This window comes from Pogona vitticeps, chromosome 9 (assembly GCF_051106095.1).
Source record: "Pogona vitticeps strain Pit_001003342236 chromosome 9, PviZW2.1, whole genome shotgun sequence".
NCBI classification, from domain to species: domain Eukaryota; kingdom Metazoa; phylum Chordata; class Lepidosauria; order Squamata; family Agamidae; genus Pogona; species Pogona vitticeps.
Window position 1 is genome coordinate 5787549 of NC_135791.1, and position 20794 is coordinate 5808342.

The following is a 20794-nucleotide window of genomic DNA, read 5'->3' on the forward strand; positions in this document are numbered from 1 at the left end:
ATTCATTCATTCATTCATTCATTCATTCATTCGACTTATACCTCGCCCATCTAGTGGCAAGCCACAACTCTGGATAGCTATGCGCCATCAAACACAAGTAACAAATTAAAACAATAATCATATGAAAAACAGAACAATTCATTATCTAATAATGTCTGTAAGGAGCCATGATAGTCTAATCATTCACAATTTTTTTTCTAATCACTCTTTAAAATAATCAATATTAGCAACCTGTCTTGTTAAAATTACTCCCTCCCTGTATAAATATGGTTGTTTTCGTTAATTGTTCTGATGGTAGCACAGTGTTCAAGCTAGCGTTGATTACTGTCCATCCTTCAGAAGCTCTTTATTATTAATTGTCTCCTGACTTAATACCGAACCATAAGCTGAAGCAACATCTGAAACTTGAAGAGTAATTTATTGTTGTTAACACATTCCTTGGTCATTACAGCTTTATGGTTTCTCTATTTTAAGGCACAGAATGTGTTACTCAAGAACTATAAGACTTCGGTGTAACTGCTCTCAGGCAGTTCAAACACTGTTTTTCTCAACCCAACTGCTTTTACTATTAACCTGCTCATTAAAAGCTGGTCCTTTCTAGAAAGGGCAACTTGTTTTTGTTTTTCTTGCACTTTCACAAGCAACTATAGTTTCCTTTTAGTTACTTTTCCTCAGCTTGAGGGAATCCCAAGATTCACCCTGCCTGCCTCAGCCCATCGAAATCCCTCTGGCCCTTAAACTGCCATTTTTAGCTTTCAAAATCTCCTGCTCTTCTCTGATTGGCTGCTTCCTCCCTGAGGCGTGATTGATGGGGATACCTGAAGAGTGCCACTCCCTCCACAGGGCACTCACAGCAGCCATTCTGAGGGAACTCACTCTTAATGCCTTTAAGCACAATGTTGTAGAAATGCAGCATACAAGTGAAAGACATTTTGTTGCCCATTCCAAGATAGTTCACCATGAGATTTTTAGAGAGAGATGGCTGCCAGCTCAGACCCTAAAATGCCCCTGAGGCAGACCCATAATGAATGTTTCACTACAGAAAAGGATTAGCTGTCATGGCGTGTCAAGCATTGGCAATATTTTCTTCACAGACACCACCGCCCTTCTCTCCAGTTGACTAACAGCCCACGGCCAAAATCCTGTTACGTAGTTATGCAGGCATAGACCAATCGGAATCCCAGCTGGGGACTCATTAATTAGTGGCATTTTGCTGCTTTGAGTTGTGCTACTTCTTTTCTATCCGTATATTTACATACCAGGATTTGGGCCAATAAATAATGTGTACACATATACACTTCATAGACTTGTATTCCGCCCAGTAGTGCCAGACTCTAGTGCAGTTTACATCAAAGGAATACAAACACAATAATGTAATCACAAGACGCCACAAAATAAATCATTGAAAGGAAAACAACTAGTCAAATTAAGCAGAAAAGAGAATCAATACATCTAAGCATAAAGCTAAGCAAACTCAGATGGTGGCAAAACGGTGACATAAATATAAGAAAATATTAAAAATAAGGGCTTCTTCAGAATAGCCTAGTTTTGAGTGCCTTCTTAAAGGCTCGGAGGGGGCCGGGCACAGCTGTACCAGAAGCCCATTGCGTAGGCATGATGCCACAATCAAGAAGGCCCAGTTTCTTGTCAATCAATGTCTTCCTGACCTCTCTTGATGTGGCAACTCATACGAGTGTTGTTTGTGAGGATTGCGTGATGTGAGCTGATGTTCTTAGGGAAAGACACCCCAGTAAGTAGAGAGGTCCAGACCCAAATATATATTTAGGGACTGAGGATTCTGCAGTAAGATACAGAACTAGGGGTTTTTGTTATCCCTGACAAGCTTTCTAGACCCAATGTCTATCATCTTATGTATGTCCCCAACAAGCTGGCCTCTCTTCAGCCCCTTTTCTCTCCAACCTTATTTTCTCTGTCTACAGTTGGTGTTTTGACTGCCGGATACGTCAAAACACGGTTGTGTAGGAAGTACCAACAAATAGCTCATCTTGAAAGAGGCGAAGGGTGTGTGTGAAAGTAACCTTAAACTGAAATGTGCTCAATGTATACATGTTGTTTGTTTACATATTTAAACTGAAAGCGGTTGCCTCTCAGACACTTTAAGCTGTTTACAATCCAAACCTTTTACTCTACGAAAACCAGTAGAACTCGCTGAAAGAAAAGAAGAGAAAAAAACTAACCCACATACACAAACACACACATACCAGGAATTTTCCTACTGGCAGTCTTCCACCCTTGTTGCATGCGCTAGTAAGAAAGTGGATGTTTCTTTGCGCCGAGAAGAGAGAACGTCTATTGGAGGCGGTCGGCATCCGCTTGTTCGTTCCACTTTGTAGCTTCTGGCTAGACACAGCTCATGAGAAGAGCCAGTTCTCTCCTGCTCCATTTTTTCAGATACGGGACTGCTTGGAGGATTTCCTTTTGTACTGTCCGGAGAGATCACTGTGCTAAGTCTGTTGCAGGAAAAACATCCATGGCACCTTCAAAAAAGTGAACGAATTCTATTTGCAATGGGCGTTCATGGACCTGGCTCCCTTCTTTGGTCACAGGAAGTACAGTAGTCATGAGATATCTTTATACCAGTGGTTCCCAACCTTGGGTCCCCAGATGTTCTTGGACTACAACTCCCAGAAGCCTCCACCACTAGCTGTGCTGCCCGGGGTTTCTGGGAGCTGTAGTCCAAGAACGTCTGGGGACTCAAGGTTGGGAGCCACTGGTTTATATATACATTGTTTATGGCCATGGGAGTGAGACAGAATGAAATGGGATGTGGAAAAATGACGATTGTATTATTATAAAATTTCAAAAGGCTGGTTTACATCCTGGCAACATGGTGGTCACTTATACGAGTCAGTTACCCTCCAAGGTGTTAAAGCAACGGTTTCTGCTTTCAAGCAAGTGTCTGTTTTAGATGAAGGCAGAAGCTACCTGCTTCATTTTTTAAATTATTTTGGGAAGATCATTTATGCGATATACCATAAACCAGTAATCCAGCCAAACCTGCCTGGATAATTTGGTGAAGAGCTGATTAATGAGACCTGATTAATACACCTAATGAGATAAAAAGCCGATGTCTTTGTTCAAACCCAGAGACTTTGGTCAGTATGCGTGATCATGGCATTTGAACCTGCTTTGACAGGGTCCCCCTTTTCCTTGCCCAGCCTTGTATGACTAAAATGTCCGTACTCCCATTGATCTATTGCTCCACAGATTCTCCAGCTTCGCTGATTGCCAGTGTAACTGCCGCTTAATTAGGCCATTGGTTCATCACCAGCGATTAGCTCACTCTCTCTTTGCATCATCAACCAGCAGTCACTGTCATTACTCTTTACAGCAGTGCCAGGATCACACCCCTGGCATTATCACTGCAAGAATGTTGCCGCTGCTCCTTGATGCTTTTTGGTCCATGCACATTTCGTTTATTATGAATCTCTCTGCAACTTCCCTTTTCTTAAGTAACTAGTCTAAAAAGAGTTCTGTAGACTCCAGATGGCCTTAGGAATGGATCTCAATGGATGGGAAACGTTGACCTCTGAGCGTTCAGCCTGGAGGCAGGCGGTGCATCACGGCATCTCCCAATTTGAAGAGACCCTTGTCCAGCAGGCCGAGGCAAAGAGGCAGTCCCAAAACCAGCAAAACCAGGGAGCTGGACAGGGGACAGATTGTATTTGTCTTCAGTGCGGAAGGGATTGTCACTCTCAAATTGGCCTCCTCAGCCACACTAGACGCCGTTCCAAGTCCTCTATTCAGAGCACGTTACCATAGTCTCTCGAGACTGAAGGATGCCTAATCTAATCTAGACTCCAGATCCACTGAAAAATGAGCTAGGGCTCTTTCTGTTTCTTCAAGATTTGGTTTGTAATCCCCAGCTGTGCCCTGCTGCAGTTCACCTTAGCTGCCTGTCTCGCTTTTTTATTTTTAGACTGCCATAAAGGACTTTTGTCCTAAGGTATATTTAGCAGGGGAGTGGAAGGGGAGTGGATCAGCTGTGGAATATCTCAACCTTCTTCAGTCTGTTTCTTCCCAACCGTCCTCGCCAGCACTCCCCGAAGGCGGGGTATCAATGTTTGGAAAGAAAGAAAATCCTGATTTATAGTGCCAAACCCAAAAAGAGAGGAAGAAAGAATAATATATAGGCACCCAGGCATCTTGGCCAGTGTTTATTTTATTTATTTATTTATTCAATTTTTATACACCCATTTAGCTAAATGGCTACTCTGGACTGTGTACAACAAAAATATAAAGAAAACATGATTATTGAATCCGCTATAGAACGCTAAACTATCCTTACAAATAAGCAAACAAGACAGGTGGCAAAATAACAGTTTCACGTCATACATTATTCTTTTATTTTATTCCTCTTCCGTCCCAATTAACTGGGGCTTAATTTTTCAGGGTTCTGGAAATTGTAGTCCAGAAGAAACAAAAACAAAATCCTCAATTCCCCATGGGTCTTCTCTCTCTCTACCTGCAGAGATGAGCAGAACTCAAGGTGTGCCATAAAGAAGGCTGTGGAGAGGAAACCAGGTCAGTGGCAGGAGAGAGCAGGGAGGAATCGTGGGGCGGATGAGAGGAAGGAGCCAAACCACTTCACCTCCTACTGTCCTGCAGAATTAAAAGGCACAGTGGGGATTCCCAGGTTGCAAAACGGTGATCCAGATGCACGGCACAGCTGGCCGATCTGCCTAGGCAGATGACAAGGGCGGAATTTCTGAAGAGCGATTGAAGGCCATTCTCATGTGCTCTGCCATGTTCTGCTCGTCGGTCTCTCAGAAGTAATGGATTCCAGAGAGATGGAGGTGGGACGCCACATTCGTATCCCTTCTTGGAGTTTAAATTGTGCACATGTGCGCATTAAATTGTGCACATTTTCCTTAATGCTACTGGCCATGCTTGCTGGAGGGTTTTAGATACTGTAGTCCAGGAAAGGAGCTAGTTCAAGCTTTGATCCGGATTGGGCCCTGGAGGAAAGGGTAGGATGGTGTGGTAGCAGCGAGGAGAGGCGTTCCCTCAGCTAGAGGAGGCCCTCATTCCAGTCAAAGCCAGGTCCTTGGTGCATAACGTGAAGAATGCGCCACATCTTGCCCCACTCTGATCTAGGGCAGTGGTCCCTAACCTTGGGCCTCCAGATGTTCTTGGACTACAACTCCCAGAAGCCTTCACCACCACCTCTGCTGGCCAGGATTTCTGGGAGTTGAAGTCCAAGAACATCTGGAGGCCCAAGGTTGGGGACCACTGATCCAGGGTAACTGGGCTGAGGTCAGCCACTGAGCTTCAGACTGTGGTTTAACCGAAGCCTCCCAGATGAATTCAGACACTCTAACTGCTAAACCACACTGCCTCGCAATCAGAAGAGGCATCATAAACACGTAGGTGTTTATTAGGGTTCAGCTCCGCTCTACTCCCACTGCTTGCAGCTTATTTTCTCTCCTCACCGTCAGGCTGGGCCTACACCTTCTGCATCTTATTTTCTGCATCCAGAGTGTCCACCCTGTCCTTATAAACGAGGGTACAAAAGTTATTAGCTTTCAGAAAAGTTGCTCTTCTGCTTGTAGTCTAGCAGTCTGCGTTTCCGTGCTGGCTTTAGAGACTGGAATGCCTCTCTTACACAGGCAGGATAGAAACATGTGCTAGTAATAGATGTTACGTCTCTCTGGGGAACTGGAGCAGGGCCGGCCCTACCATTGGGAAGAGTAAGGGATCCAAACTAGAGAAGAGATCAAGTTGTTCCTTCATATTTTCCTGGCTGCTCCCATTTCTTGGAGGAAAAAGCTGTGAGTGCTTCACAAGTCCTGTACTATGTCGCCTTTAGGAGTTATATAGAAGACCTTGAGCCACCAAGAGTGTTGAAGAAAGATTCAACCAACCATCCAGTCAGCTTCTGTCGATGGATCACGACCTTGTCCTTTTCCTCAGGTGGCAAAATATTTTGGGTCAGCCTTGCCAAGAAGGGAAGAATCATTCCACTCTCCCCCTTCCATCCATCCATGTGTCTTTTTAGCAAACAACCTGAGTGGGAGACAAAGAGGACGGCCTGTCTCTTGTCCGCCAGCCAACTCACCTGCACGATCCTTTTAGTCGCCAGTGGCGATCAAGCAATCTCTGAAATGAAATCTACGCTCCACAGGCAAAGAATCTGCCATATTTCTCGGAAAAGTCCTCTCTAGCAGCTCATCCTCCATGCTCCCTTCATAAGGGAGTTTGAACGGATGTCTCTAAGACCTGACAGCTCCCACCCTGAGAATTAACTAGATTTTGCCACCATCCTGAACAGTCCACCCCCCACTTCCACCTCTGCTAGAAACTTGAACAGGGCTAGAATTCTAAGCCTAATTTAGTTTAGCCAGTTCTCTTGAATGGGGTCCAGAAATAGGATCGGCACACAGTCTTCAGAAGACAGACACTGTTCTGCCAACCAAATTTGGCACGGAATATACCGTATTTTTTGCACCATAAGACGCACTTTTTTCCCACAAAACAGGGGGGTGGAAAGCCTGTGCGTCTTATAGAGTGAAGAAAACAGATTATATTTTCCTGTTTTCTTCTCCTAAAAAATTGGTGCGTCTTATGGAAAGGTGCGTCTTATGGAGCGAAAAATACGGGTAAACTCATTTCATAGCAGCAACCTGTAATGTACAACATCCATGGAGCAAATCCATCTGAAGGGCAATTTCTGTATGCATAATGGGTACAGGATCTATTGTCTCACCAAACATACCTGATTGATGGTGTACAGCAGATTTATACCTCCTCCCGGCTAGGCTGATGCTATTCTGCTCCTCACCACGTCACTAAACCTATATGTGGGCTATAGCTTGGGGGCGGGTAGGAAAATTGACTACAACTCTAATTTAGCTTACAGTGCTGGCTATGCTGGCCAGGGATTCTGGGTATTGTTATATTTAAAAAAAACACTGCATTCAACCCTCTGCATTTCTCAACTGCCCGTCCGCTCCTGGTTGCGGCTTGTATAATGTAAAATGTTGGTTCTGTGCACAAAGCAAGTTGTAAATAAGAAAGTTTTTAGCCCTGTCTTCTCTCTAACATGCTGGTTATGATGGAGCATTTCTCCATACAAAAATATCCTTAACCAGCATGTTCTTTTGCTAGATTTTATTGCAGCCTGATAAAGTACATTCTAGCCACAGGACAAATGCCATAGGACACGCCAGTAAGAATCATTAGGATTCTGCGCTACCATGCGTGGGATGCTTATCAAAAAGGTGCCTTCTCAAAAAAAAAATGAGGGCACACATTTGCATTTAAATTAATTATGTGATTTATATGTATCAGTACACAGGTAGTAATAATTACTGTCATTTAAACGGATATACAGTACATATTGTTTAGCTGAATGTGAGGAAAAAACTTCTTAACTGTTGGAGCAGTATAACAATGGAACCAATTGTCTGGAGGGGTGGCGAGTGCTCCAACACTGGAGGAATTAAAGAGAAACATAGACAACCGCCTGGCAGACCTCTTTTGATTTCTATTCCTGCATTGAGCAGGGGGGGTAGGCTCGATAGCCTTATCGGCCCTTTCCGACATCATGATTCTATGATTTTAAGATTAGTGTACCAGGGAGGATATGGCAGGTGACCGCTATGTCTGCTCAGCCTCTTGGCTAGGTAGTCCTCATGGTGAAGGAGGAACTGCAAGGTTCTGAACTTCTTCACGTGGCTTGAAAGTGTAAAAAGTATGAAGCCCTTCGGAGAGGACAAGCAGGTCAAGTAGAACACGCGGCTGTCGTAGCTATGAGGCAAGATTTGGGGTCAGAAGCCCAGGGCCTTACTGAGCAAAATAAGATTTTCTAGCCTAGCAAGGCTGGTCTACCTTGAGCAAGGTCAAGCAGTAAAAAGTGGGTTTTTTTTTTTTTGCAGGGGGGGGATCTCAACTCCCCAAACCCCCCAAGCACTATAGCCAATAACCATAATTGTGGGGAATTCTTGGAACTATAGTCTGAAAAAAGATAATTTCCCTTTCTTTGGGCAATGCATCTGATGTTATGAGGTAAACATACATATTGTCTACAGTCTGAGATCATCTAATGATGCTGCTGTTCCCATCTCTGTTCTGGCACATTTTGGTCTCCTCAATAGTCTTTCCATTCTGGCTCTCCAGTTAGTCAGCTTCTGTGAGATTCATGTTTTGCCTGTCACATCTCTCCTTCACATTGTGACAGGTTAGTGTGTTGACCATCACCTTGCCTTCCCCAAATTTCAGAGAGTCACACCCAGCATGTCATGCTGGGGGTAGGGGATGAATGTTGTTCTCCTTGAATTATCTCTTAAGTTGCATCCTTTCCAGAGCTTGGAAAAGTTAATTTTTTTTCCGACTCCCAACTCCCAGAATTTGGCAGGTCTCCGAGTTGGAAGCTGTTGTTTCAGTTGTCACTTCTTCAATGTCTGATCCTTCTCTTACTGACAAGGGAGAAGAAGTGTATAAAGTTGGCTTCAACGTTTCCTGTCAAGGGCGGTGGGTGAGTTAAGGTAAATTTAACATCAGTAGGTGTACAGAAAAAGAAAGAGAGAGAGAGAGAGATAAAGAAATAAAGAGGAAAGTTTCCCCTTCCTTTCTGGTCAGCTTGTTCCAGCATGTCTTCTGCGCCCTTCCATACCCAACTGACGTGAGTCACACACCAAGCCCATCTTTTGCCTGCTCTCGTTTGCAACGTGTGGGTGACACAGAAACTAACCAGGAGGATGGGAAGTGCTTGAATACTCAATGAGTTTTGTTTCTGTTGCATAAATCATACTTCTCAATCGCCACGTTGGCCAAGAAGCTGGTGCAACATCAAGGGAGCCCACAAGGCGAAAATCCATCTACTTTGGTAGATAAGGGTGGTTTAGTTCATTTATCAAATGCATTTTAAATGAATGCAGATTTAATCTGTTAATGAATTAGCTTTCACAGGTCTAAAATCATAGTTGGGGGTGTGTGCCTTTGGCTGCACATGCCACAGCACTCACCAACCTGTTGTGAGAATGGGAAGAGAGAACGTTTCTTATACCATCGCACTTTTAATAAATATTTGTATTAAATGAACTCAAAAGGATGTGGTAGAGCAGCCATCTCAAGAGGGGGCGTTAGGCCCCCAAATTTTTAGGCACCCTCAAACTTGTTTTGTTTTCGCTTTGAGAAACTCTCCCCTCTCTTCTGTCATCGTTCGGCCCCCTTTTTCAAAACAGAAAATACAATTTAGAATTTAAAACGAAAAGCCAGTGCAAAAGCTTAATCAAAAATACACAGAACTGGTTTCGTTCTTGAGAAAACCTAAATACAGGAAATCACAGAAATTTGTTCAGGTTTATATTTATCTATCAAAAGCCAGAGCTTTGTCTGTCACTCTGTCTGTCTCAAGAAATAATGAGCCTATAAATAATTGAAGGAGGAAAAAGGCAACATGTTTTGCTCAAATGCGTCTCTTTATTAGCCACTGTTGTGAGTGTATTGTACACACACAATATTATAAATTGTATTATTATATGAAATAAATTACAAGAATATGCCACATATATTCCATATGTCTGTGTCTCCGTGTATGTCTGCTTCTGTGTGTATATCCCACTCTTTGGTACCCTCTTGGAATTTCGTCCTGCCTTCCTACAGGGCAATATTTCCAGCTTCAGAACTAAAGTTGTAGAGACAGAAGCAATCAAACGTAATGTTCAAGGAGGCTGGGACATTTCCCTTGTGATTAAAAGCGACTGTTGGGGCTTCTTAGTTGACAAAACAGGAGAGTAAAAGGTGGGACATGATACGGGGATGTGATCCTATGCATCAGGAAAGTGGAGTTGGTGTACTTAGGATCGCTTAGTGAAATTCAGCAGCGGGAGATGCAGGACAGAAAAAGGAAGAATTGTTTCAGAGAGCACTTAGTGAAAATGTGGAATTCCGTACCAGTCATGATGGAGGAAAGGGAATGAAACAAATTCATGAAAAATTGGGTTGCCCATGGCTATGAGTCACGGTGTCCATAGATTATGTCCAGTATCAAACAAAAGCGGGCACAGTGGGTAATGCAAAATGCCAAAATGCCTCTCGGAGTGATACCTGTATGAAAAAAATGAAATTGTGGATACTCGGCTGCGATCTAACTTATGGTGGGCCTCCCAGGATTTTTTAGGAGGAAAGGGCCGAGAAGAGGTTTACCCGTCCCTCCGTCGGCTTGTGCTCCAGGAATGGGCGGCATGTCCGAGGCCACATAGATGGCAGAGCTGGTTATCTCGTCAGCCACACGTGTCCTGGGAGATCTCAGCTGACTCCTGGAACAGGTGGTGGGAATTCAAACTCCCAACGCACAGTACCTTTATTGGACTGGCTAAAAAGGCCAAACAATATGCAGAAGGGTCAGTCCAATCCTGTCTAGTCTAAGTTATTGTTGTTGTCCTTAGACTAATCTGCAGAGGTGCCAAACAATTGTGCAGGTTTGTGAGATGCCAGCCTGCTGCTCGGAGAGGTATTCAGAAAGCAAGGATGAGAGAAAGGGAAGGGAGAACATGGCCTTCTTCTTGTCCAGAAGATGCAAGAGAAAGTAGCAGAGGAAGGATGCTGGAGACAAAGAGATTGGCTTCGTCAAGCAATATAGGGTGTTAAGTTTCAACCTGGAGAGCCCACGGATCTGCTCATACCTGGAGAAGTTGAAAATGCTGGCCCTCCATGAACTAAGTGAGGCTCCAAACCTGGATCTCCCGAGCCGGACAGCCTAACCATGTCATGCCACGCCATTTGTGGGTGTCCCAGGGCTTGTCATGATAGACATTCCAGCACAATAGATTATCTAGCATGCTAGATAGACATTGCTTTGGTTCAGCAGAGTTTTCCTTACGTCCTTGCAATGACCTTGGAAGGTGATGCAATGGTCAGTCAATGGCCTGTTCTGATTCAATCACTCTGATTTATCAAGCAAGGCTGCAAAACTAAATTGAATCAGCAGGAAATAAATCTCATCGAACTGAATGGGGAGTTCTGCTGCTCAGTAAATATACATTGCACTGTACCGATGACAGTTTTATCTTGTTTTGTTTTAAAGTTTATATGAAGCCTTTCCACCAGGCTTTCAAGGCAGATCATAAAACTGAGATCAGTCCGAAGGAATAAAAATAAATCGAAGATAATCTAAGAACGGTTCCAGTTGAATCCTAATATACAGCACAATGCCAAGAAATGGCATATAAATACATATGAAGTAAGGGTGGAGTCTGCTGTACGCTTGGGAAAATGCAGCCATTAGACCTGGGGCCTAAAAGCTAGAAGAATAAGTGCTAAACACATATCCCCCCCATATAGGACATCAGCAAAGAAAAGGTGACATTATTGGCTCCCTCCCATCTCTAAATGTGGGACATCAGCATAGCCATGGCTTGATGGCCATAAGAAAACGATAGGCATGTTTTTGTCCTGCTCTTGTCTGGTAGGTGTAGAATAAGATGGATTTCCAAGGAACCTCTTTTCAGGCCATTTAGATGTTCGTTGGGGTCATAGTTAGACTTCCCTCGCCTAAGGGCACAGCAGCATAACTCTTGCTGGTTGGGTGTGCCTGGAAGCAAGAGAAAACCACAGGAATGTTATCCAGAAGGGAATTCTCATGAACCTTTCTCAGTGGTTGAGGTCTCTGGCTGTGGAGGCTGAGAGGTCAGTTCCGCACTTGAGCCTCCTTGACCGTGGCTTCAGCTGATGATCCATAGGATCTCTTCCACCTCTGCAAGTTGTATGATGATGGTGGCGCCGGTAGTGTTTTTCCATGAGCTGGTGGATTCCACAACTTGAGATGTACAGTATTTAGAAATTACAGCTTAGAGTAGAAAAGCCAAGTCATTCTTTAAGGAGGGATAAGACTCTACTGTCCATAAAACTCGTCCACATCCCTCCCCAGACCTAATGCATTGATTTGTTTAGATTTGTAGCTCCAAAATTTATGTCGCGTCAGGCCTTTGTCTACAAGTATGGACTTAGAATTCAGAAAAGTCCCTTTTCAGGACAACAGCTCCTGGTATCCCCCCCCCTACCAATATGGCCTCTGTAACGTGGAGCTGTATTAATCTTTTACAGTGAAATCAACCAAGATTCTTGTGGCATATGAAAAACTAGCACGTCTTCTATACCATATGCTTCTGCTGACTGCAGACCACATGCATCCCATCAGATGCATCTGAAGACTTGGCCTGCACTTCCCAAAATCAAATCTCAAAGAAATCTTGCCAGCTTTTGAGGTGCCTACAGGATTCTCTGGGAAAGTGGTCTAAACACTGGAGCAGTGTAATGGCAGATGGGGCAGGTTGTCTGCAAAAGGTGGTTTGTTCAGCCCCTTGCTATCTTCAAGCGGGTTGGGCTAGATGCCCTCAGCGTACCCTCCAACTCTACAATTCCATTATTTTTGGGTTCCCTAGAGGTCGTAGATGACACCATTTTACTGGCAGGAAAGAGCAATGATGTGAAAGGACGTTTAGTGAAAGTGGAAAAAAGAGAGAACGACAAAATTGGACCAACGTCGGACCTCAAGAAGACCCAGATCATGATGACTACAGAAGAACTACACAACTTTGACACTGACAATACAGAAACTGTATTCAGTCATCAATCCAAAGGGAGACGGCAGCCAAGAAGTCAGAAGAAGACTAAGACTTAGAAAGAACAGCAAGGAAAGAACTAGAAAAGATCATCAAGGGCAAGGATGTGTCATTGGAGACCAAGACCAAGATAATCCACACTATCCTATTTCCAGTCATCGTGTATGGGTGCGAAAGCCGGACAGTAAAGAATTTTGTTCAAAACGTGGTGCTGGAGGAGAGCTTTGCAGAGCCCTCGGACTTCCAGAAAGACGAGCAAGTGGGCCCTAGGTCAACGGAGGCTGTCATACTCTGGGCACATTATGAAGAGACAAGGTTCTCTGGGAAAGGCAATCATTCTGGGAAAGGTGGGAGGCAGCAGGAAAAGAGGAAGACCAAATACGAGATGGACCGACTCCTTCAAGGAAGCCATAAGCTTGAGTGTGGAGGGACATGTTGGAGATTGCTCACTCATGGGGCTGTCATAAGTCAGGGGTGATTTTGACGGCACATAACAGCATCCGTAGGTTTGTAGGAGATGAACTTCTCCCCAGTCCAACTGCTCCTGGGCTGGCTGGTGCTGATGGGACAGGCAGGCTGGGGACGATGGGAGGGTGAATGCTTAGCCAAGGTAGACGGCAGCTTCCCATGAAAAGAGGAGGAAGATGGCCATGGGGACAACCGCCTCTCATGGGAATCGAGACCACCTCTGCAGAACGCCCAGATGCAACCTAAGTGATCTGAACCTTTCCTCCTGTTCCTTTCCTGGTCCTAATGCTGCAGAGGCGGAAAAATCTTGCCCCTGGTAAAATTCCTCCATCTACATAACAAATAAAGCATTGGAAACCCTTCCTCCTTTTTAAAATCACCTTTGTTTTCATGTGAGTTCCTTGGCTTTTAATCCCTCCCCGACACCCCCTTTGCCTATTCTGAGGTTGTGACTAGCTTTAACACCACCTTCCTGAAAATCCATCATTCCCAAGAATGGGCAGGAAAAAAAGAGTGAGTTCATGAGACCATCCACCCTTCTTCTTTTTCCCCTCCTTCTCTCTGGGTCTTCTTTCTTCCTCCCTTGAGGGATTTTCCTTCCTGCTGCCTCCTCCCTTTTTCCCCTTCCAAGAAAAAAAATAGGCAGCACTTTCCTCCCATCCAGGCTGCAAAGGGTTAACCGCGCCGGGCTGCACCTGCTGAGGTGTACCTGTCTTTCTGGCACCTGTCTCCTCCAGCCAATCCGAAGCCAGGCTGGGAGATAACCCGACCTGTCAGCAAAATGCCTGTACAACATAAACCTCTTAACTTGAATCCAACTCTTCACTTTACAGGTGATGACTCTGTTTAGCAGGTACTAGGAGGAGAGGCTTGGAAGGGAAACCGGGGAAGATTTTGCTGCTGGCCAAGGATTGGAAACGTCTGGAGGAACATGTCTAATGAGATTGAGTAAGCTGATTGTTTTTTTCTTTCTGGCTTTGAGTGATTCCCGAAATGTATGGGGAGGGTTTTAAATGGAGACAGTTCTCAAGGCTGTATGGTTTAAGACAACCATTTCTGCCTTAAAGAAAACTAAGGTTTGTGATGTTTGTGATTTGGCAAATCTCTGCCAGTTTCCTTGAAAACAGCAAATCTTTAGAGGTTTCTGGCTGCGGCTTCAAAACTGTTTCTCTTTGGCATGAAACAAGGAATGCCCCAATCCCCCTTCAGCGCTACACCCTTCCAGCAGCTTTTTCACACAGTGAAAATCCAAAGTTGCTGTCTATCTTCACCCTCTCTCCTGTTCCTCAGAAAAAGTTGCTGTGTATCCCCTTTTCAGGCGAATTCTTGCAGTTTGTGTGTCGTTTTGGAGATAGCATTTCTCAATGAAGCTTTGTCCTGGAGGCTTATAGTTTTGGGTGGGGTAGAGGGCTCTTTTCCCACGGTGGGATTTTGGGATGGTCCTAAAGAGATTTTCAGTGGGGAGGGATCTGGAGATAGAATGCGCGAAGGTCCACTATAAGGAAAAGGTGCATTCGATTATAAAATTAGAAAGGTTTCAAGATCCCAAATGCCGTTGAAAATACGGATTTGGCGGCTTGCAAATTCTACTGCCAGAGCCACTACGGAAGAAATTCAAGATGTAAATTTACTACAAGTTGCCTTCAGCAGATCTATCTTGCCGTAGACTGTCTGTGGCTGATGGGAATGGGTATGTGTTGCTAAGAGGTCTTTTTAAAATGAGCAGTCTTTTATGGATTATATGTCCAGAAGTGCCACTTTGGTGATTCTATGAATGTTTTTTGGGGATTTAAACCTTGTTGAAGTTACTAGGACTTGTCCACATAAGTAAGCGTACGATGACGGATGAACCTTTGATTTTAATGGACAGGCTTTTAATGGACAGCCAGATCTAGAGGGTGTGTGTGTGTGTGTGTGTGTGTGTGTGTGTTCCAGATCTGGGTATTAGCTTTCAATATTGTGTGAGTACAGGATTTGAAATAAGGGATTCATAAATAAAAGTGCTTTTCCAGAGAAGGCACATGGGGCTGCTTTCACATGGCGTGTGCTGTTACTGAACCTAAAAAGAAGACTGTCCTTCCTGTTGGGTGAAATCTTTATTGACACATTAATATGCAAGCTTCCAGGTTACGCAGCACTTCTTTGTCAGCGTGAACGGAATGTAGCCAGCTTTCAGCGATATGCAAAGCTGAACTGACTCCACCATAAAAAATGTAGCCGCATTGCTTAGGGTAACCTGTGTGGGCTAGCTAAAGAGATCTATGAGGGCGTAATAAGGAACAGGTAACTGTAAGAAGCACAGAATGCAGTGGCCACAAGGGGGCAAGAAATGGAGACAAGAAAGACATTACTGTACAGTAGTCTTCAATGCAAGGACAATTTGATAAAGTTCCTTTTTTTGGATGACCACTCAAAGTCTGTGTGGGCCAAAACGGCAGAGGATTTGAGGGGTTTCAGTTAAAAAAAAGTCTTAAGTCTTTGAGATTTTAATGTGTCATTTGTTTGATCCTTTTTAGTAGTTGTATACCTGCTGTTGTTAGCTTTAATATTGTCTTTTAATGATGTAAGCTGCCGTAAGCACTTTTAATGAGAAAGGTGGAGTAAAAATGTTGCAATTTTCCCCACAAGCAAGCAAACAAGCGAGCGACTGAATAAATAAACAAACGGTGTTACCAGATCACAAATTCCACCTCTTTCAGCATTTTGTAAAGTACGCTTGATGTAACCCATTTGGCTGTGCTTTTGTGTTCTTTTTTCAAAAGATGAATCTGATGAATGATTATCTATGGCAGGTAAAGTTAGGGCTGCCAACTTTTTCTCCCAGTCTTGCTCCTGTGTCTTTAACAGCACTCTAAAGCCTTGGGCTCTGTTGCTTGCATGTAGATACAGGAACAGCTTCCTTCATTATATTTTCTTGGATCAGGATGCTATCCCAGTGCAATCCTATTTTAAGTTTGTTATATATGTCTTTTTTTCCATGTCTTTTGATGAGGCAACTTTCTTGACTTTAAAATCACAAAGTTGACAGAAGTCCCTTCCTGCTGAGCACCCGGACTCTATAATTCTCATAATAATAACTCTTACATTTTTTACACAGCATTTAAAACAATGCTCCGAGCATTTTGCACATGTCATCTCAGCCTTCTTATAGAATGCTAAATTACACCCCTCTCCACTTCTATTCAGACATCGTAACCTTTTCCTGCCATCTGTCTATTTCCAACAGGCCATAGACGGTTGCATTCTTACACACAGCTTTGTGGGTTGGTGCGAGGAAAAAGGGGCTTTCCGTTCTGCCAGTTTAAATCCACGTTCCTTATATTTTGTGTTTCTCTGGATAGAGGCAACTGTTCCATCTCGCTCTCTAATATTTGAACAAACCTAAGTGGTAACTAGTTGGAGCAAAGAGGAACTTTCGCCCTGCGTTGTCATTCAAAAACAAACTGCTTAACTGAATGCAGGGTGTAAGACCAGAAGCTGTATGTATCACAATTTGATAGTCTTAATTATTTGCTAGTACTATTGTAGACCAATAAACCTACAATTTTCCCTTGTACTTAGCAACTGTATTTCAACATTTTCCTAGTGCCGTCGTTGCTTCTCCAAAACAGCAGATATATAGATCTCTGCGTATTTAATCAAGATTTGTGTTTTCTTTCATTTTGTAATAAATAAAGTTCGGAACGAGTAAGATTGTGCGAGTTAGTGATCCAGTTGTTTGTATCTCCTTTTAAAATGAATCGCTTGATTGCTCCCATCTAGTTCTTCCTTCAAATGCAGGGTGGGGCTGGTGTTCTCTTTTGTGATGCTGAGTTGTAAATGCTGATAAAAAATGCCCTTCTCTTCTCTTTGGCCTCTGTAGTCCTTCTTAAAAGCCTTCAGCTATAGGAATACAAGCACATCCCAGGTTTGCTCCATGCCTTTTGCATGGATCTTTTGACTTTCGCATATGCGGACCAACCTTTTAAAACTGATTCGTCAAGGCCAGGTCACAGTTTTTGACTACAAGGCGCTGAACAAGCGTCTTCAAGGGAGAGAAAGGGAGACACTCGGACAAGAATGAGGATAATATTCTCTCAAGAGAGTTGGAGGCAGCATGATTGAAGACCGATTCCCAGAATGATCAGACATGGCTAATATTTTTGTTTGTATTGGAAAGACGGCCGTGTTAACGTCTGTTTCAGCAGCAATAAAACTGGAAGTAGTAGGTCCCTGTTTCAGCAGCAATAAAACTCAAAGTATTAGGTTCCCCCTTGAGACAAAACCATTCCATATGAGCCTTCATGAATTATAGTCCTCTTCTCCAGATACTTTTGATTTTGGTTTTGTTCGCTGTTTTGGTAACTGGGTATTTCCAGGTGAGTTGAAAGGAAATCTCAGGGTATGTGAAGACAGATGGGGTCTGTTGAGCAAATGGTTGACTTAGCACAATGCTTGAGCCCATGTAGGCACTCAAATTACCTCACAGCGAGTTCTTTCAAGGTACATAGTTTGGTCATCTATAGAGGTAGCTCATAACTAACTCAACTTTTGGAACGAGCCCCTCTTCTGCTCAGTCTATAGGCTGTCCATGGTCATCTCCATCATCCAGTCCAGTGGAAAGTTAAGAAGATGCTGGTTTGATCCCTTGTTTCCTTCCCCATATTTCTGAACAGGTGCCAGCGCCTCTAGGCCCATATGTCGGAAAACAAGGTGGTGAAGAAGCCCTCATACAGCGTAGGTCTGGCCTTGTCATTTTGTTTGGCCAAATAAGCTAGGAGATTAGGGTGGAATGCCTTTTTGCGCATTCCCTCTGTTTTTTGAATTCTCCCTGCAAGGAGAAAGCTAGTCCACCAAGAAAGCTTCATTCCGTGGACTGCTCCTTCTATATTGGCAGGAAGTGCTTCCCACCTCCCCACCCCCAGGAACGGAGTAAGACATCCCAGTTTCCCACCCACGCACCTCCAGTTTGAAGTTCAGGTTTGCCACAGTGCAGAGGTCATGTGTTTAAATGGGAGTGGAACCGTCAATCTGATTGGTTCAATCTTGAGCCAGTCATCCTTTTTCCCTCCCTCCCTCTCAGCTTGACCAACCTCATTGGGTTGTTAGTGGGAGGATCCGGTGGCGAGGATGGGAGGTGGGCACCTACGCCACCTTCAGGTCATGGCGGGAACTGCAGGATACGAATATAATCAATAAATAATAGGTGTTCCGAAGGAGACATTTCACACACTATTAAGCATATTACATCAGCCAGCACTGAGATGCTGAGAGATGTACATGCAAGTGTGAATTATCTCCGCTCCTCCAGATGTATTAGGGAAATCATGGATGCCTATGGCTTGCTTGTAGAGAAGTTTTCGCTGTGCTTTGCCATAATATGTGAAAAGGACATATTATGTGACAGTAATGGCAAAACACAACACATGAGCCCAGAAAACCCACAAGCACCACAACAGATGAACTTCACATTTCTTTTCACCCAATTCCATTCTAAAATTTTCCTTGCCGGGAAGGAAAAAAAAGTTACATAAATACCTGGGTGCGTGAACCAAGCAAGAACGGACTTTTTTTTAACACAAGACAGCCGAGCTGCAAATCCTGGCAGCGGGGTGGGCCTGAAAGGGTTAACCAAGAGCTGCTCCCTGCTGTGGTTTTGTGGTCGAAACCATGATTGCCAGGAGCAAATTTCTGCCATGCAACAAGGCGTGCTATTAAAATGTTGAGTTATGCTTTTGGTGAATGAAAAGGTTAAACCCTTTTATGGAGGAGGAGGAGGAGGAGGGCTCCAGAAAGGGACCTCTTTCCAGTCAAGCTGTTGTGCGTCACTTATCTTTTTTATATATATATAAAAAGAAAATATACAATTCTGTTTGGAAAAGATCCTACAGTAAGGGAAGCAGCTTGCAACTGGACCTCTTTTGTAGAAGTACTTATTTTTCCATTGCATGAGTTATTAGGTTGTATAGTATTCCAAATACCTTTGTTTTCACTGCTAAATATACTGGTGGAAGGATGCTATCTGACGTGAGGAGGAACTGGGAAAAGGTGGATCAAGCTTAGCTATTGGGCCACTTGCCAGTTTTCCTAGAACCCCTTGGAATCTGTGGGTTGCTGGATTCTTGGAGACCATCTGAGCCCTTGATGGTCTGTGTGGTCTTCTCTAAAAGCCGTCTTTCTTCTTAACAGATCGTGGCAAAGTTTTGTTTGTTTTTTTGGACTAGAATTCTCTGAGCAAGCATGGTCACTCGCTATGCTGGCAGGAGGAATCTGGGAATTTTAGGGAATTTTATCCCACAGAAGTAACTTTGCCAAGCCCTGCTTCGTACATCCTTAAATATAATTGTCTTGTTACTGTTACTTTTTGTTGTTGTTATTGATATACAGTACTTCTTTCTCAGCATTGCTAGTGCCTGGGGGCTGACGGTCAAGCCGAAATAATCGGGGGTCAAACGAATCCTCAAAACGTCCATGGGAGAGAACACCTTTGTAAAATGGCTGGTTTTTGAATTTCAGGAAGCAAATTAGCAGCTATGGGCAATTGTTCTGAATTGGTAATCGAAGATTTGGGAAGAATCTGAAATTAGTATGAGGAGGGATGACCTGATCTTGTTTCCATATTCATTTAATTTCTTCCTTTAATGTTATTACTATTGCTATTGCTATGATCTTGTACTTCTTATTCCTCAGCATGAGAGTGTGGTCCGAAGGGTCAAGCCTAAAAATTAAGAGTCGTGTCCTAAAAATATGCCGGTAGGATGGCCTGTTTGCAAACTCACTAATTTTTTTTTAATATCACCAGCATGGTCTTGCCCCCCAAAAACGATTTACAGTATAATTATTTAAAATATTTTAGAACATTTTAAAAAGTAGATAGTTTAAAAAAAAAACACATTCTCCCAAAGTAGATCCAAAAATAGACTCTAATTTAAAAAAACAACAACAACCAAGCAAAGGCCCTTTGATCCAGCCAAATGTTTATGGTGGCCACCTCAGCTTCCACAGAAGGGAGTCCCACGAGCACAGAATGCTGTACCTGATGTTCTCTCCTGTGTGGCCACCAACGTGGCCTTTCAAGATGGTGGAACACCCAACAGCGCTTTTGTTGACAATCACAGACTCCCAGCTGCCATGCAGTGGAGGAGACGGTCTTTCAGATTTCATTAGGCCTAAAAGCTGCATCATCCGAAGGGGGTGCCATGGCAGAAGTATCTGGGGGAAGACGGAGCTTGGAAAAGCTCTCAGAATCTTCTCAAGACCCCACAATGGGGTCTTGTGGGTGTTGTCCAAAAAATAAATGCAATTCTCTGGCAGATTGGGATCCTGGTTCTCCACCTCTCTTGTCCTTCTGCCAGAAGTAGCCTTTGGCCAAGCAGCTGTTTTCATGTGTGTGTGTGTGGGGGGGGGGGTCAGTGTGTTGGGCAATATGCCTTGAGCTACACACACACCCTACAGGGGCCAAGTTTGCATCTTGGCTCCTCAATATGCCTGCGACAGCCTGTTATTCATATGATACATCTCAGAGAAAGTGGATGGTGGATCAGCTGCCACAATATCTCTGTCTTCCTTTGTGTTTGGCTTTTGATACACTGCTGGATAGTTCAGTCGTTAGCGCCAGAGGCTGAGAGTTCAATTCCCCACAATGGCTTCCGTAAACAGTGGCTGGGTGCAACGCTCCGTAGGGTCCATTCCAGCTTTGCGGCTCTAACATGACGATGATCCTTTTAAATGAGTAACACATAAAGGGGGGGGGGGCAATC

At 43.9% G+C, this 20794-nt stretch overlaps 1 protein-coding gene across 1 annotated transcript in view; it reads left to right on the forward strand.

Moving 5' to 3' along the window:
* The first annotated feature begins 13752 nt into the window (after positions 1–13752).
* Positions 13753–20794, forward strand: part of GRHL3 (grainyhead like transcription factor 3) — a 52651-nt gene continuing 45609 nt past the window's right edge. Inside the window, exon 1 of the mRNA XM_020800122.3 lies at positions 13753–14003. Coding sequence (XP_020655781.3) covers positions 13987–14003 — 17 coding nt within the window. The 5' untranslated portion in view covers positions 13753–13986. The remainder of the gene's footprint in view (positions 14004–20794) is intronic.